Source organism: Linepithema humile, chromosome 6 (assembly GCF_040581485.1).
Source record: "Linepithema humile isolate Giens D197 chromosome 6, Lhum_UNIL_v1.0, whole genome shotgun sequence".
Classification (NCBI taxonomy): domain Eukaryota; kingdom Metazoa; phylum Arthropoda; class Insecta; order Hymenoptera; family Formicidae; genus Linepithema; species Linepithema humile.
In genome coordinates this window covers 13,733,166-13,751,783 of record NC_090133.1, presented here as the reverse complement: position 1 = coordinate 13,751,783, position 18,618 = coordinate 13,733,166, and the positions used below count along the sequence as shown (strand labels likewise).

The 18,618-nt window shown below is 34.0% G+C and overlaps 1 protein-coding gene and 1 long non-coding RNA gene across 5 annotated transcripts; one reads left to right on the top strand and one right to left on the bottom strand.

The window, feature by feature from the left end:
- Positions 1-1,090: 1,090 nt before the first annotated feature.
- LOC137000895 (uncharacterized) lies at positions 1,091-8,504 on the bottom strand. Its single transcript, XR_010891064.1, has 3 exons — positions 8,409-8,504; positions 2,018-8,210; positions 1,091-1,819 (listed from the first exon to the last, which is right to left on the bottom strand). It is a non-coding gene; the product is annotated as an uncharacterized lncRNA (long non-coding RNA).
- A 759-nt stretch (positions 8,505-9,263) lies between these two features.
- Positions 9,264-18,267, top strand: LOC105679418 (A disintegrin and metalloproteinase with thrombospondin motifs adt-2-like). 4 transcript variants are annotated; one of them, XM_067358481.1, is made up of 7 exons: positions 9,264-9,509; positions 9,571-9,720; positions 10,078-11,446; positions 11,544-11,756; positions 11,868-12,598; positions 12,844-13,232; positions 13,294-14,339. In XM_067358481.1, exons 3-7 carry the CDS (start codon positions 11,330-11,332, stop codon positions 13,878-13,880), a joined length of 2,037 nt encoding a protein of 678 aa, XP_067214582.1. In that variant the 5' UTR covers positions 9,264-9,509; positions 9,571-9,720; positions 10,078-11,329; the 3' UTR covers positions 13,881-14,339. The 4 variants fall into 4 exon arrangements, with proteins under 4 accessions (XP_067214582.1, XP_067214583.1, XP_067214584.1 ...); XM_067358482.1 differs by having other exon boundaries at positions 9,571-11,446; positions 13,294-13,443; positions 13,801-14,339; XM_067358483.1 differs by having other exon boundaries at positions 9,571-11,446; positions 11,865-12,598.
- Positions 18,268-18,618: the final 351 nt, after the last annotated feature.

Genomic DNA, 18,618 nt, shown 5'->3' with positions numbered 1-18,618 from the left:
ATAAGCAAGAAATCATTGATATAACGTTATTTTAACGATATTTAGTAATATGTAACATTGTTAAATATGTAGGTTTTAACGTTCTAATCGACGTGATTATAAACAAACTTTGACACTGATTTTAAGGTTTCAATAACGTTGAAATAGGAGTGTCTTAATATTACGAATAATGTTGTGCAAATGTTTTTTATAATTTTAATATAATGTTTTTCATATAACATTAAATAAATGATTACATTTAAACTTACTTTTAACTTTATTTTATCATTATATCAACATTGACACAATATTAATATTTTATTATTTATTTCATATTCTTAGTAAATACAAAATAACATAACATCAATGTTGTAATTTTCCACTCAATAAAGTACAGCAAGGTATGTTATATTGCAGTTAATTGTTAAACAATTCAACAATGTAACTGCAATGTTATATACAGGGTGTCCCCAGACACCAAGCAGATCTGTCGCAATCATACGCATCAGATCCTTGCTATTATGTTCACAAAAATCACATCAGCACTACGGTTATAAACTTTCATGAAATGAATGGGTCAGTGGTGTCATATAAAAATCAAATAGATTTTACTATTAAATTCAATTTTTTTAATTTTATATATAAGCATAACACACAAAAACGTCAATGTATATTATTAAAACAGGATGGATTTATTTTTCTCAAAGACAACACATTGAAATTAAGACTTTTGCGAAATAATTTTGCGTCTTTGTTCTTAATGAATGATCTTTGCATCAAAGAAGAAGTTAATATTTTATTTGACAAACTTCATCTTATTAAAAGATCATCACAATCATCTGGTGATGCAAGTTTTCCAAATTTGGATAATTTTGTAATAAAGCGACGTCATGTACAAGATACGCAAAAAAAAATTAACTATGGAACTAGTTGTTTTCTTAGACGAAGCCGCATATCGTACGTTCATGTCTTTTCTGGGTGAAAATGGAAGTGTGTTGCGCATGTTGATATTAGCGTATGTGAATCGTATCTAAGCTGTGCTTCATCATCCGAGTTTTGGTGTTTCTATCGATATTTCATTGGTACATTTGGAAATTATGAATAAACAACCTTTAAATTTGTTAGTTTTTGACAGCGACGGTCAGAAATTGTTCGAATCATTCTGCAATTACGCAAATACGCAGAAACTGGCAATCCTCCGGACGACAATGATCGGAACCACTGGTACATTGGTCTTTACCTAACAGGGTTCAAAATTTATTGGATGAAAGAAAGTACCCAGGAATTAGGTACCTTAGGAATATCTCGCACCATAGCGCGTGCAACTTAACTACATCGTGTGCGGTAGCAAAATTATTGTATTGCGGGTAAACTAACTGTTGTGAGAAATATCTAAACTAAAAAATAAAAAATTTAAAATAATAACTTATAGCTCTGTTTTTGTATTTAGCAAAGACGGGATAAAGAAATGAGACACAGTTATTAAATAATATAAATAATCTTTATCTAATAAAAGTTTTTGATACTAAATAATTAAAATTAATATATTGATAATGTGAATATTGAATAAACCCTTAAAAATAAAATAAAGATAAAGAATAGAACAAGTAATAAAGATAATCTTTAAAACACTTGTCTTGTAGGCTCGAACGAATAATTTCTCATTTCTCAGAATGAAACCTTACAAGGACAAAGTGCTTGATTTGAGAAATTAACAAAAAACAAAATCTGAAAAGAAAGTAAGCTAAAAGCTTCGATTTATTATTAAGAGAATCGTAGATAACGTATGGTGTTTGTCAAATCAATTCTGTAGACGTAGTCTAACAGAATGAGAGTTAACCTTGATTTGCAAACGAACTCAAACCTGTAAGAATTAAGAAAACGTACGGTGTTTGTCAAATCAATTCTGTAGACGTAATCTAACAGAATGAGAGTTAACCATGATTTGCAAACGAACTCAAACCTGTAAGAATTAAGAAAACGTACGGTGTTTGTCAAATCAATTCTGTAGACGTAATCTAACAGAATGAGAGTTAACCATGATTTGCAAACGAACTCAAACCTTAAACGGTTAGACCTTCCTTATGGTCTTTTGTATGAATGAGATATGCGTAATTCCTACGCAATGGCGGAAAGAGAGATGCAGGTACTGCGCAGTTTGATAGAAGGCCTTCAATCAGAAATTGAACTTGAGAAAGGATCCTTTGAGACTTTCTAGAGTGTTTCTTGCTTAGTATAAGCCAAGAAACGAAAAGAGGATTTCTTCCTGCCGATCAGAACACACCGAGAGAGATTACTTAGATAATTCACTAGAGATCAGAGAAAACGTGTCTTTTCGGCGGAAGCGAACGAAACTTACTAATGGCCGCGCAAGAAGAAGGCTAGCAGCGCCTCTGTTCAAGCGCCCTCTCGCGTTTTTAATTCGACAACGGTCCACTTTTTTTAACATTTCCGCCCGCCTTCGTTAATTTATATTAACGAATGAATTAAGTGCATGCAGCAGAAACAGGAAGAGGGCAGAGCTTAACAATCGGACGTTTTAAAGTTGAGGTTTGAGTACGAATAGTTACGACTCGCACTTTTCCATCCTTACCAGGATGAGAGACTATGACTCGACCTAAAGGCCATTTGGATGGAGGATATCGTTCATCGACAACTAAAACTAGAGCACCTTCTCGTAGAGGAGGTGTTTCTCTATTCCATTTGTATATAGCTAGATAGCGTTGCAAACATTCCTTAGACCAGTGTGACCAGAAACTATCTAACATTTGCCGAGTTAGTTGCCATCGAGAAAGGTGTGAGATTTTGATTGCTTCAAGAGAGGGTTCAGGTATAGTATTTAAAGTTCCTCCAATAAGAAAATGCGCAGGAGTTAATGCTTGTAGATCTTCAGGATCATCAGTGAAAGGACACAAAGGTCTAGAATTCAGAATTGCTTCAATTTGAGTTAAGAATGTTGTCATTTCTTCATAAGTCAATAGATGGTTTCCAATGACTCTTCTGATATGGTATTTTACAGATTTTACACCGGCTTCCCATTTGCCACCGAAATGCGGTGCTGAAGGAGGATTGAACCTCCATTGCGTACCGTCATTGGCGAGAAGCGAAGCGAGTTTTTCTGATTCTTTTGAAGCAGTAGAGAATAGATTTTGCAGTTCGACATCAGCTCCCTTTAGATTTGTTCCGCAATCGCTTATTAAGGTGGCACATATTCCTCTTCGAGAAGTAAAGCGCTTGTAAGCAGCAATAAATGCTTCGGCAGTACAGTCTGTAACAAGTTCGATGTGAACGGCAGATGTAGAAAGGCAGACGAAAAGAGAAATCCATGCTTTGTATTTTCTTGAATTTCGTCCTTTCCAGTTCTTGATGTAAAGTGGACCAGCATAATCTACACCACTATTTAAGAATGGACGAGAGGGAGTTAATCTTTCAGGAGGGAGTTGTCCCATGAGTTGTTGAGCTCGGTTCTGCCTAAATCTTGCGCAACGTACACATTTTAATATGAACGAACGGACTGGTGCTCGTCCTCCAATAATCCAATAATTGGACCGTATAAATAATAATGTTAGTTGAACGCCTCCATGCATGGTACGTTGATGAGCGTCTGAAATTATTAATGAAGTAAATGGTGACTTTCTTGGAAGTATAACAGGGTGTTTAGAGTTTTCAGCTAAAAGAGATGATTGAAGACGACCTCCGACTCGTAGAAGGCCGTTAGAGTCTAAGAAAGGAGTCAGACGTATAAGATGATTGGAACGTGGTAATCTATTGCCTTTGGAGAGAAGTTTTTGTTCCTGAAAGAAAAATGAGTTTTGAACATTTTTGAGCCAATAAGTTCTTGCCTTTTCTAGTTCTTGAGTTGTGATGGAAGTATTTAGTGATGGATTTTGCGATTTTCGGAATCGGGATATAGCTTTCATGCATAACGCAGTAATCCGTAGTAGTCGCGTAAGGCTAGAATATTTATGAATGAGATCCCATGGTTCTTTGGATTGAATATTAGTGACTAACACTTTACTAGCTCGTTCTTCGAGATTTTCCTTTTGAGGTAATGAGTGAGGTGCCTGAGGCCACAATGCAGAATCTTGAATAATCCAGTTCGGTCCTGACCACCATATAGTATGTTGAAGTAACTGAGTAGGAGTTAAACCTCGAGTAGCACAGTCAGCAGGGTTCTCTGTTCCAGGTATGAATTTCCAGATTGCTTGAGGTAATGTTTCATGAATGAGACACACTCGGTTGTGTACAAAGTCCTTCCATCGAGATGGATGATTATTTATCCAGGTATGCACAATAGCTGAATCGGTCCACATAAAGAGTGGAACGTGATTAAGTTTTAAAATTTGAGAAACACGAGAAACCAAATTGGTTAACAAAACGGCGCCGGAAAGTTCCAGACGTGGAATTGTCATTTTCTTCAATGGGGCAACTTTTGTTTTGGAACAAATTAAATTATTAGTGATCTTGCCTGGTTGATCTGTTGATCGAATGTAAACAGTTGCGCAAATGGCACTTTGTGAAGCATCACAAAATCCATGTATCTCGAAGTCATTATCAGATTTAAAATTGATCCATCGTGGGAAATTTAATTTCGGAATGTCTTGTAGTTGCTTGAGAAAATTAGTCCATTTTTTTGAAATAGGCAAAGACAACGGGTCATCCCATCCTAGTTTAATAGACCACAGTTCTTGAATAAATATTTTAGCAGTAATGATAATAGGAGCCAGTAATCCGAGTGGGTCAAAAACTTTTGCTATAGTTGACAAAATGATTCTTTTCGTCATTATTGTTGGAATCGATGAAGAAACAGAGAAGTGAAAAATGTCAGTTGATGGGTTCCAATGTAGTCCTAATACATGAATTATTGTAGATTTGTTAAATTGCACGAATGTAGAGTCTGTTTGTTTTTCTTGTGAGATTGATTCAAGAATTGCTGGATGGTTGCTTATCCATTTTTGAAGTGAAAAACCGCCCGCCTTGCACAAAGATGTTAATTGATGGACTATGTCTTGTGTCCCAGAAATAGAATCAGCACCTCCGAAAATATCATCGACATATCTTCCTTGCGTTATCGATGGAATGGCAAGAGGAAATCTGGCGCCTTCGTCGTTTATTAGTTGAGTGAGTGTGCGTAACGCTAAAAAAGGAGCACAAGCTAAGCCGTATGTAACTGTTGTTAGTTGATAAGTTAAAATATCTTTATCTTGATTGATCCAGAAAATTCGTTGAAAATTCCAATCTTCTTGGTGAACGTTGATCTGTCTGTACATCTTTTCTATATCTGAGGAAAAAACATATCGGAATTGTCTAAACCATATTAAGACATCAAATACATCCGTTTGGAGTTTAGATCCTACATGTAGAAGGTCGTTAAGAGAGACTCCAGTAGTAGTGGGACTTGAGCCGTTAAAAACCACTCTGAGCTTAGTAGTTAAACTAGTATTTCGCGTAACCCCATGATGAGGCAGGTAGTAAGCTAATTCAGGTTCAGGTAGAGAGGCGGGTACTTGTTTCATATGCTCTAATTTTTCATACTCTGTTAAAAAATCTGAGTAAGCACGTGCATATTTCGGATCCTTTTCGAATTTATTAGATAGATTTTTAATCATTTGACGTGCTTTTGAGCGAGAATCTCCGAGTTTGGTTGCTGATTTTTTAAATGGAAGTCTGACTATATATCTTCCGTTTTGATCTCTTGAATGAGTTAGTTGATAATGTTTCTCGCATTCTTGTTCGTCGGTTGTTAGTGAAGCAGTATTGAGTGATGAAATTTCTTCAAGTTTCCAGAAACGTTGAAGGAGGTCATGAAGTTCATTATCGATTGAGATATGATATACCTGTGAGGTTTCTGATGATGTATTATTATCCGTAGGACCTGAAATTATCCACCCTAATTTCGTGCGCTGTGCGATCGGTGAATTGATGCCTCCTTTTTTAATTCCATCTTCAATAATTTGAGCATAAATATCAGCTCCTAATATTATGTCAATGGTTCCGGGAATCGTGAAGTTAGAATCAGCGAGTTGAAGTCCTTCTAAATGTGGCCAATTTTGCCTTTTTACTTGAACTGATGGTAGAGATGTAGTCAATTTCGGTAATATATATGCTGAAATGTATATTTCTGATTTAGAGTCGAATCGAGATCTTATTTTGAAATGAGCTAAACCTTTAGTTTTGTTAGCCTTTGTACCACCGATTCCAATTAAAGACACTGAAGAGTAATTCCTTGTAAGATATAATGATTGTACTAGACGTTCTGAAATTAAGGAGATTTCTGAACCTTGATCAATCAATGCTTTAGCTGTTGTAACTTCTCCTTTATCTGAAATAACTAAAATTTGAGCTGTTGCCAATAAAATGCATGATTTAATTGGTTTTTCTATTGTTGAGTGAAGTACATTAGTTTCTTTGTAACTTGATTCTGTAGCAGCTGAATTTTTAGAGGTTGATGTTGCAGCGGTTGAATTGTTAGACTTAGAGTAAGCGTTCTGATGTATCGTAGTATGATGCCTTTTTCCGCATTTTTGACATCGTTTTGTTATCCGGCAGACTGCAGCTCTATGAGGACCAAGGCAATTGTAACAAAGTTTATGTTTATTAATAAGATCAATTCGTTGCTGTATTGACTTGGAGATGTATTGTGGGCAATTCAGGATATAATGATTAGATGCGCATAAAGAGCACGAGCTGAGGTTATTAGAGTGCGTATCTTTAGCCTTTCCTTGGAAATGAGCTTTAGCAGTAGTAGGATGTGATGATGTTGAAAACTTTCCAATTCTAGATTTTTCAAACGCTTGAAGAGAAAGAAGTCGTGTCATTAAAAATTCACTGAATTGGTTCCAAGTAGGTGGTTCTTTTACTGAACCTAAATGATGTTCCCATGCTTTTACAGAATCGGAATCAAGTCTTTGCACAGCAATATAAACAAAAATATCATCCCAGGTGTTAACAGGCCTTTTAAGAGTCTCAAGCGTACGATAAATTTGAGTTATATTTGTATAAAGATGTTCCATTTCTGTTGCTGATTCCTTAGTCATTCGTCTGAGATTCATTAGAGAATGTAATGCTGAATTAACTAACAGTCGTTTATTCTCATAAAAGCAAATTAATGCATCCCAGGCCTTTTGAAAATTATCAGCTGTAAGTGTAGTATTTTTTAAGAAGTGAGAAGCTGTTCCTATTAAACTGGTCTTTAAATATTGTAACTTTTCTACAGATGATAATGTCGGATTTGCTAAAATAAGAGAACTGAATAAATCTTTGAATGACAGCCATTCAGAGGGAGAACCATTGAACTTAGGAATGTCAATTCGTGGTAGTCTTGCATGATGAAAGAAAATAGGTGCATTAGAGCTTTGAGATGATGCCTGAATCGATGGTATTTCGTTATTGCTTTCTGAATCTTGTTCGAGTAATGAATTCATTTTTTCAACAGCATCGAGATAGAATTCGTATGTTGATGAGTACAAATTTTCAGAGAAGTATGTATGCCGTTGTAATTGTAATTTTTCTTCTTGAGTTACTTTTGTCATTGCTAAGCTAATAGCTTCATGTATTATAGAGAACTTTTCCCACGTTTCTTTCAAAGCAGATAAGCGAGCGAGTACTCGATGAGAAGTAACATTTGCCATACCTATCTTTATTAAATTATCAACAGAATTGAGAATGAAATCTTTTAGGGTGAGCTGCTGCTCTAACCTGTTTTCTATATGACTGGGTCTCATTTTTTAAGCCGCCCGCCGTATCCGGCTCGAAGGACCAAAATTATGTTGTGAGAAATATCTAAACTAAAAAATAAAAAATTTAAAATAATAACTTATAGCTCTGTTTTTGTATTTAGCAAAGACGGGATTAAGAAATGAGACACAGTTATTAAATAATATAAATAATCTTTATCTAATAAAAGTTTTTGATACTAAATAATTAAAATTAATATATTGATAATGTGAATATTGAATAAACCCTTAAAAATAAAATAAAGATAAAGAATAGAACAAGTAATAAAGATAATCTTTAAAACACTTGTCTTGTAGGCTCGAACGAATAATTTCTCATTTCTCAGAATGAAACCTTACAAGGACAAAGTGCTTGATTTGAGAAATTAACAAAAAAACAAAATCTGAAAAGAAAGTAAGCTAAAAGCTTCGATTTATTATTAAGAGAATCGTAGATAACGTATGGTGTTTGTCAAATCAATTCTGTAGACGTAGTCTAACAGAATGAGAGTTAACCTTGATTTGCAAACGAACTCAAACCTGTAAGAATTAAGAAAACATACGGTGTTTGTCAAATCAATTCTGTAGACGTAATCTAACAGAATGAGAGTTAACCATGATTTGCAAACGAACTCAAACCTGTAAGAATTAAGAAAACGTACGGTGTTTGTCAAATCAATTCTGTAGACGTAATCTAACAGAATGAGAGTTAACCATGATTTGCAAACGAACTCAAACCTTAAACGGTTAGACCTTCCTTATGGTCTTTTGTATGAATGAGATATGCGTAATTCCTACGCAATGGCGGAAAGAGAGATGCAGGTACTGCGCAGTTTGATAGAAGGCCTTCAATCAGAAATTGAACTTGAGAAAGGATCCTTTGAGACTTTCTAGAGTGTTTCTTGCTTAGTATAAGCCAAGAAACGAAAAGAGGATTTCTTCCTGCCGATCAGAACACACCGAGAGAGATTACTTAGATAATTCACTAGAGATCAGAGAAAACGTGTCTTTTCGGCGGAAGCGAACGAAACTTACTAATGGCCGCGCAAGAAGAAGGCTAGCAGCGCCTCTGTTCAAGCGCCCTCTCGCGTTTTTAATTCGACAACGGTCCACTTTTTTTAACACTAACCTCGGGTTTTTCATCGTCTCTCACTGCTGCTCATGAGATTGGTCATGTATAAGTTTATATATAAACTTTAACATATAAATTAGTTTAACATACAAGTTTAAATATGATAATATTTTTTATAAGAATTGTTTGAATTGTTTAATTTACAATCAAAAAGCAAAGAAACTTTTTTAAGAGATTTATTTCCTTTTATTGTTCAGTATGATAATTATTAATTAAATTTAATATTAAAATATTTAGAATAATCAATGCAAAATAAAACACATTGTCAAAAGTAATAATTTATTTGTTCAAAAGTTTGGGAATGATACACGATTCCGAATATGAATTTCCGTGTGATGCATACAAATACATAATGTCGTCTAACCAGTACTATCAAGGTCAAGTTATATGGTCCGAATGTAGTCGTGGTATAGCTGAAGCACTCTGGTACAAAAAAGATTGCCTTCGAGATCAGACGAGACCGAAACGTTTAGGTGACACATCACTCTCGTTAGGTGACACATCACTCGACCACTCACGTTATCACGATTTACCCGGAAGAAAATGGACCGCCAAAGCACAATGCGAAATATATTTTCGCGACAAGGATGCAAACGTAGTCTCGTTGCTTGATATATGCAAAACCTTAGAATGCGAAACGCCTCATGATAATTTATATGTCTTCACGGGACCGGCATTGGAAGGTAAATTTCCTGTTGCTGATCGCTGAAACAGTTTATAACTTAATTAATCTCATTTTTTAAGGAACTTATTGTGCACCCGGAAAGGAATGTCGTGGCGGAGAATGCGCACCCGTTATCGAACCACCGTACATTTTTGAGAATTGTGAAGATGATAACTGGAGTGAATGGAAAGAAAGCACCTGTCAAAGTATCTGCTTAGAGAAATCTAAAGGTGTAAAACTCAAACGACGTTTTTGTAGACATAGGAATCGCAGAACGACGAGTTGTCAAGGGCCATATTACGACGTAGTCCTGTGCGATGATACTTTACCTTGCATTAAGAAACGCAAGACGATCGACTCATTTATCAAAATAAAATGCATGAAATTTTTTAGTAACTTTTCCACCATATCGTTTAAGAACTTGACGTTTAAACTAGCACCTAAGTTCGAGCTAGGATGGCAGGCCGCTCATGATTTTGAGAAACCGTGGATAGCCTGTATTGTACACTGCCAACAAAAAGATTCGTCTACTATCGACGCACTACGCTTGAAAATGCTCAACCTTAATATTAATCCATACTTTCCAGATGGAACGTGGTGTCATGAGAAAGATGGCCAGGATTATTATTGCCGACAACATTTCTGTCTGCCTGAAAGCTACTCTTAAGAATTTTTGAAGGATAATCAACATGTGTAAACAAGTATCGGAGAAAAAGAAAATTATAAAATGCGCGTAAATCCGTATAGTGAAGTTGGTCAATTCGTTTGGTACCGAATTTTCGATCGCACAATCTGTCGTGTTAACATTTGTTTTGTGTATCATCTATACCTTGTTTAATGGAGTCAATAAATTACGTCAAATTATAATATCTAAATCGAATTTCGGCAATTAGCATTAGTAAAAACATATTAAACAATTTAACAGATAATAATTAATATGTTTGCAAAAAGGAAAACTAAATAGCTTAATAAAGTAGAGATACTTTTATTTCGTACCACACAATTTGTAAAGAAAAAATCTACGAATGCGATAACGTCACTCACTATGTGATTTAATAGTCTATTAATGTTTTATTAATACAATACTTACATAAGATCGATTAATAAATAAAAAAAATAAAAAAAATTTTATTGCAAAATTTAATAATTTTCAAAATTATATAGTACAAATTGTTATTTATTTCTTGAACACATTAACTCGGTAACCGAATACGGCACGTCAGAAATCGAAATTTCACAATGTACTTTCTAACTCAGTATATTGGTAAGCAATTGTATTTTCCTTTTATATAAAATTTGACATTTATAACGTAAATTGCGTTAGCAATGTTATGTTATAAAAATTCTAAAATTGTCATTAATTAAATTTTTTTAACGTTTATAAATAACTGTCAAAATGTTTGTGAATAATGTGGCATATTTTACATATCGATCATAATTTGATTTTTCTAAAATTCCACCATTCCGTAAGTATTATATACAATAATATTTACAATTAAAAACCAGAAAGATAAAGAAATATATAGAGGGTGTCCCAATAAAATGTATATACATTTTATTATTAGATATTTTAACAAAATGAACAGACGTTAACTTGTGAATATATTTCGTTGAGACACGCTGTATATGTAGCATAAAGAGTATATACACAATAAGTGTCGCACGATACGAATGATTTTCCTAAGTCTGGATGCCTGTATGTGTGATCTATACGCGATCAGAACATATGACAAACATGAAAGTATTATAACGTACGTATATTATAAGTAATTTGATGTGTAAAGAAGACGTTAACTAATCATTTTTCGGTAGTTATAATTGAAAAACAAGATAAACAACATGTTTTTCATGTTGAAGTTGGTGTTAATATTTTTATTACACGAAACGCAAGCGTATATTATGCAAGATATCGAAAGAATATTGCTGCCGGCATTGAATACGACAGAGATAGAGGAAGTACGTGAGTTTTACTGTATTGCTTCGTTCATTGCTCAATTATCAAAATATTATTAGAGAATCATCAAATCTTTTTAAACTCTTATATAATTTACAGTTACCACTGACTTTAAAAGTTTTTGGAAAACAGATTAAGTTAAATCTGCGAAGAAACGACAAGAATGTATCGTCTACGTATAAGGTATGGAAACATGACGCAAAAGACATCACAATAGGATTGTCGGAATTACACGCATCGGATCCTTGCTATTATTTTCACAAAAATCGTATCAGCACAGCGGCCATAAACGTTTGTCAGAAATATGGATGGGTTAGTGGTACCACATAAAAAGCAAATAGCTATTACTTTTAATCTGAATTTCTCTTTGTTTTATATACAAACATGACTTTCAAAAACTTAACATATATTTTTTAAAAGTAGGAAGGATTTGTTTTTTTCAAAGACGACACATTAGAAATTAAAACTTTGCGGGATGACCATGCGTCTTTGTCCTTAATGAATGATCTTTGCATCAAGGAAGAAGTTAATATTTCATTTGGCAAACCTCATCTTATTAAAAAATCATCCCAATCATTTGCTGATACAAGTTTTCCAAATTTGGATAATTTTGTAATAAAGCGACGTCATGTACAAGATACGCAAAAAAAATTAACTATGCAACTGGCTGTTTTCTTAGACGAAGCCGCATATCGTACGTTCATGCCTTTTCTGGGTGAAGATAAGGAAACGTTGCGCATGTTGATATTAGTGTACGTGAATCGTATTCAAGCTGTGTTTCATCATCCGAGTTTGGGTGTTTCTATCGATATTTCATTGGTACATTTGGAAATTATGGATGAACAACCTTTAAATTTGCCAGTTTTTGGCGGCGACGGTACGAAATTGCTCTTGTCGTTCTGCAATTACGCGGCAACTCAAAATTTTCCGGACGACAATGATTCGCGTCACTGGGACGTTGGTCTTTACCTAACAGGATTAGATATTTATTGGATGGAAGAAGATACCCAGCAATTAGATACCGTAGGAATATCCCGCACCGATGGCGCGTGCAACTTAATTAGATCGTGTGCAGTAGTAGAATTCGGAATCGCGGGTTATATAACTTCGGGTTTTTCATCGTCTCTCACTGCTGCTCATGAGATCGGTCATGTGTAAGTTTAGATATAAAGTTTAACGTATTAGTTTAACATACAAGTTTAAATATGATAATATGTTTTATAAGAATTGTTTGAATTGTTTAATTTACAATCAAAAAGCAAAGAAACTTTTTTAAGAGATTTATTTCCTTTTATTGTTCAGTATGATAATTATTAATTAAATTTAATATTAAAATATTTAGAATAATCAATGCAAAATAAAACACATTGTCAAAAGTAATAATTTATTTGTTCAAAAGTTTGGGAATGATACACGATTCCGAATATGAATTTCCGTGTGATGCATACAAATACATAATGTCGTCTAACCAGTACTATCAAGGTCAAGTTATATGGTCCGAATGTAGTCGTGGTATAGCTGAAGCACTCTGGTACAAAAAAGATTGCCTTCGAGATCAGACGAGACCGAAACGTTTAGGTGACACATCACTCTCGTTAGGTGACACATCACTCGACCACTCACGTTATCACGATTTACCCGGAAGAAAATGGACCGCCAAAGCACAATGCGAAATATATTTTCGCGACAAGGATGCAAACGTAGTCTCGTTGCTTGATATATGCAAAACCTTAGAATGCGAAACGCCTCATGATAATTTATATGTCTTCACGGGACCGGCATTGGAAGGTAAATTTCCTGTTGCTGATCGCTGAAACAGTTTATAACTTAATTAATCTCATTTTTTAAGGAACTTATTGTGCACCCGGAAAGGAATGTCGTGGCGGAGAATGCGCACCCGTTATCGAACCACCGTACATTTTTGAGAATTGTGAAGATGATAACTGGAGTGAATGGAAAGAAAGCACCTGTCAAAGTATCTGCTTAGAGAAATCTAAAGGTGTAAAACTCAAACGACGTTTTTGTAGACATAGGAATCGCAGAACGACGAGTTGTCAAGGGCCATATTACGACGTAGTCCTGTGCGATGATACTTTACCTTGCATTAAGAAACGCAAGACGATCGACTCATTTATCAAAATAAAATGCATGAAATTTTTTAGTAACTTTTCCACCATATCGTTTAAGAACTTGACGTTTAAACTAGCACCTAAGTTCGAGCTAGGATGGCAGGCCGCTCATGATTTTGAGAAACCGTGGATAGCCTGTATTGTACACTGCCAACAAAAAGATTCGTCTACTATCGACGCACTACGCTTGAAAATGCTCAACCTTAATATTAATCCATACTTTCCAGATGGAACGTGGTGTCATGAGAAAGATGGCCAGGATTATTATTGCCGACAACATTTCTGTCTGCCTGAAAGCTACTCTTAAGAATTTTTGAAGGATAATCAACATGTGTAAACAAGTATCGGAGAAAAAGAAAATTATAAAATGCGCGTAAATCCGTATAGTGAAGTTGGTCAATTCGTTTGGTACCGAATTTTCGATCGCACAATCTGTCGTGTTAACATTTGTTTTGTGTATCATCTATACCTTGTTTAATGGAGTCAATAAATTACGTCAAATTATAATATCTAAATCGAATTTCGGCAATTAGCATTAGTAAAAACATATTAAACAATTTAACAGATAATAATTAATATGTTTGCAAAAAGGAAAACTAAATAGCTTAATAAAGTAGAGATACTTTTATTTCGTACCACACAATTTGTAAAGAAAAAATCTACGAATGCGATAACGTCACTCACTATGTGATTTAATAGTCTATTAATGTTTTATTAATACAATACTTACATAAGATCGATTAATAAATAAAAAAAATAAAAAAAATTTTATTGCAAAATTTAATAATTTTCAAAATTATATAGTACAAATTGTTATTTATTTCTTGAACACATTAACTCGGTAACCGAATACGGCACGTCAGAAATCGAAATTTCACAATGTACTTTCTAACTCAGTATATTGGTAAGCAATTGTATTTTCCTTTTATATAAAATTTGACATTTATAACGTAAATTGCGTTAGCAATGTTATGTTATAAAAATTCTAAAATTGTCATTAATTAAATTTTTTTAACGTTTATAAATAACTGTCAAAATGTTTGTGAATAATGTGGCATATTTTACATATCGATCATAATTTGATTTTTCTAAAATTCCACCATTCCGTAAGTATTATATACAATAATATTTACAATTAAAAACCAGAAAGATAAAGAAATATATAGAGGGTGTCCCAATAAAATGTATATACATTTTATTATTAGATATTTTAACAAAATGAACAGACGTTAACTTGTGAATATATTTCGTTGAGACACGCTGTATATGTAGTATAAAGAGTATATACACAATAAGTGTCGCACGATACGAATGATTTTCCTAAGTCTGGATGCCTGTATGTGTGATCTATACGCGATCAGAACATATGACAAACATGAAAGTATTATAACGTACGTATATCATAAGTAATTTGATGTGTAAAGAAGACGTTAACTAATCATTTTTCGGTAGTTATAATTGAAAAACAAGATAAACAACATGTTTTTCATGTTGAAGTTGGTGTTAATATTTTTATTACACGAAACGCAAGCGTATATTATGCAAGATATCGAAAGAATATTGCTGCCGGCATTGAATACGATAGAGATAGAGGAAGTACGTGAGTTTTACTGTATTGCTTCGTTCATTGCTCAATTATCAAAATATTATTAGAGAATCATCAAATCTTTTTAAACTCTTATATAATTTACAGATACCACTGACTTTAAAAGTTTTTGGAAAACAGATTAAGTTAAATCTGCGAAGAAACGACAAGAATGTATCGTCTACGTATAAGGTATGGAAACATGACGCAAAAGACATCACAATAGGATTGTCGGAATTACACGCATCGGATCCTTGCTATTATTTTCACAAAAATCGTATCAGCACAGCGGCCATAAACGTTTGTCAGAAATATGGATGGGTTAGTGTCACATGAAAAGCAAATAGCTATTACTTTTAATCTCAATTTCTTTTTGTTTTATATACAATAATGACTTGCAAGAACTAAACATATATTTTTTTAAAAGTAGGAAGGATTTGTTTTTTTCAAAGACGACACATTAGAAATTAAAACTTTGCGAGATAACCATGCGTCTTTGTCCTCAATCGACGATCTTTGCGTTAAAGAAGAAATTAATGTTTCATTTGGCAAAGCTCACCTCATTAAAAGATCTTTGCAATTATTTGCTGATTCAAGTTTTCATGATTTTTATAATTTTAAACTGAAGCGGCGTCATGTACAAAATATGCAAGAAAAACTAACTATAGAGCTGGCTGTTTTCTTCGACGTAGCCGCATATCGTACGTTCATATCTTTTCTGGATGAGGATAATGGAAAGTTGCGCAATATGATATTAGCGTATGTGAATCGTATCCAAGCTATGTTTCATCATTCAAGTTTGGGTGTTTCTATCGATATTTCATTGGTACATTTGGAAATTATGGATGAACAACCGTCAAATTTGCCAGTTTCTGACGGCAACGCTACCAAACTGCTCAATTCGTTCTGCAAATACGCGGAAACTCGCAATCCTCCGGACGATAATGATCCGCGCCACTGGGACATTAGTCTTTACATAACCGGAATAGATTTTTGGAAAAAGAAAGGTCTCCTAGGTACCTTAGGATTAGCCTACCTCAATGGCGTGTGCAGTTTAAATAAATCATGCGCGATTGTAGAATTCGGTATTGCGGATAAGCTATCCTCGGGTTTTACATCGTCTGTTACTGCTGCTCATGAAATCGGCCATGTGTAAGTTTATAATTGTTTTACGTATAAATTAAATAGAAATAATACGTTCTATAAGAAATTTATAACTTGCAAAATTTTTAAGTAAAAGGTAAAGACTTTTTTTAAGAGAGATTTAGTTCTTTAGTGTAATTAACTGTACAGTTTGCTTAATTAGTAGCTTTAATTTAGTTGCTCAGAATGTTAATTATTAATAAATTTTAATACATAAATATTTGGAACAAACAATGCAAAGTAAAGCTTTTTGTTAAAATTAATACTGATTTGTTTTAAAGTTTAGGAATGGAACACGATTCAAACCAGGATGAAAAATACCAATACATAATGTCACCACGCGGGCACCAAGGCCAGACAACATGGTCCGAGCATAGTCGCGATATAGCTGAAAAACTCTGGTACAGTGAACAGTGTCTCCGAGATTATACGAAAAATTTAGAAGACGCGTATGACCACTCGCGTTATTATGATTTACCCGGAAGAGAATGGACCGCCAAAGCACAATGCGAAATATATTTTCGCGACAAGGATGCCAATGTAGTCTCATTGCTTGATATTTGTAAAACTTTACAATGCGAAACGCCTCGCAAGAATGAGTATTACTACACGGGACCGGCGTTGGAAGGTGCGTTTCCTCTTGTTGATCTCTCAAACAGTCCATAGCTTAATTAATCTCATTTTTTAAGGAACTTATTGCGCATCCGGGAAGGAATGTCGTGGTGGAGAATGCGTACCCGTTCTGAGACCGTCATATATTCTCGAGTATTGTGAAGATGATAACTGGAGTGAATGGAAAGAAGGCACCTGTCAAAGTAGCTGCCTAGTAAAATCTAAAGGTGTAAAAATCAATCGACGTTCTTGCAGACATGGACTTCGCAGAACAGCAAGTTGCAGCGAGCCATATTACGACGTGGTTCTGTGCGAAGACTGGATGCTTTGCAGCAAAGATCGACTGCCAATCTCCGTGTTTACTGCCATGAAATGCATTAAATTCAACAATTATGCAAAGCAAAAATTCAAGATCGAACTGGAAAAAGAGCCAGGAGTTCAAATCTCTTATAATGTCTCGGAACCGTGGATGGCCTGTACTATACACTGCCGACGAAAAAATCCATCTACTTTCTACGCACCACGCTTGGAAATGCTCAGCTCCGGTATCGATCCATACTTTCCAGATGGAACATGGTGTCACAATAAAGATGGCCAGGATTATTACTGCCGCCAACATTATTGTCTGCCGGCAAGCTACTCTTAAGTATTTTTGAAGGATTATTGACATGTGAACAAGGATCGAGGATAAAGAAAATTATAAAACGCGTGTAAATCAATATATAAAAGTTGGTCAATTCGATTGGTACCGAATTTTCGATCGCACAATCTGTCAATCCGTGTTAACTTTTGTTTTGCGTGTCATCTATATCTTGCTTGTTGGAGACAAGAATTACGTCGAATTATCAGTATCTAAAACGAATTCCAACAAATAGCATTAATAAAAATAATTAAAAAACAATAAAAGTAGTAGATAATAATTAATATGTTTGCAAAACAAAAAAAGATAGCTAAGTAAAGTATAGGTACTTTTATTCCCTTCGAGATGTGTCGAGAAAAAGTGAACGAGAACAAAACTCACTATGTTATGTATTTTAATAGTCTACCAATGTTTTAGTAACACCTGTATAGAAATAATTATTAAATGAAAAAAATAAGAATAAAATTTTATTTTATAATTCAAAGATATTCATAATTATTAAGTACAAATTGTCATTTATTTAATGAACTCAAAAGCGCGGTAACCGAAAACAGCATGACATCAGAAACGGATAAATTTTAATAGATTTTTTACCTCAGTTAATCAATATATCAATAATCAATTGTATTTTCTTGTTATAATATATTTGATATTTATAACGCTAAATTGCGTTAGCAATGTTATGTCATAATAATTTTAAAATTGTTATTAATTAAAATTTTCTTAAGGTTTATGAATAACGTTGAAAATGTTCGTCAATAATGTTGCATATTCCACATATCGATCATAATTCGAATTTTTTTAAATTCCGTAATCGCATGCACTGGCGGATTCTGGGGGGGATTAAACCCCCCCCTTCCAAGTTAAAAAAAATCAAGTTAAAAAAGAATTTTTGAGCAAATCGATCCAGCTCTTGCTCTGTTTGGCTTTATTTTAAAACGATTTTTAATTTAATTAAGGAAGAGCAATAACTTGATATTATTTGTATTTAAAAAAAAAATCAATTTTGCTGGATCCGTTTCAAAAATTTTGGTTAAAAAATGCATTAAAGTAGGTCAAAACCCC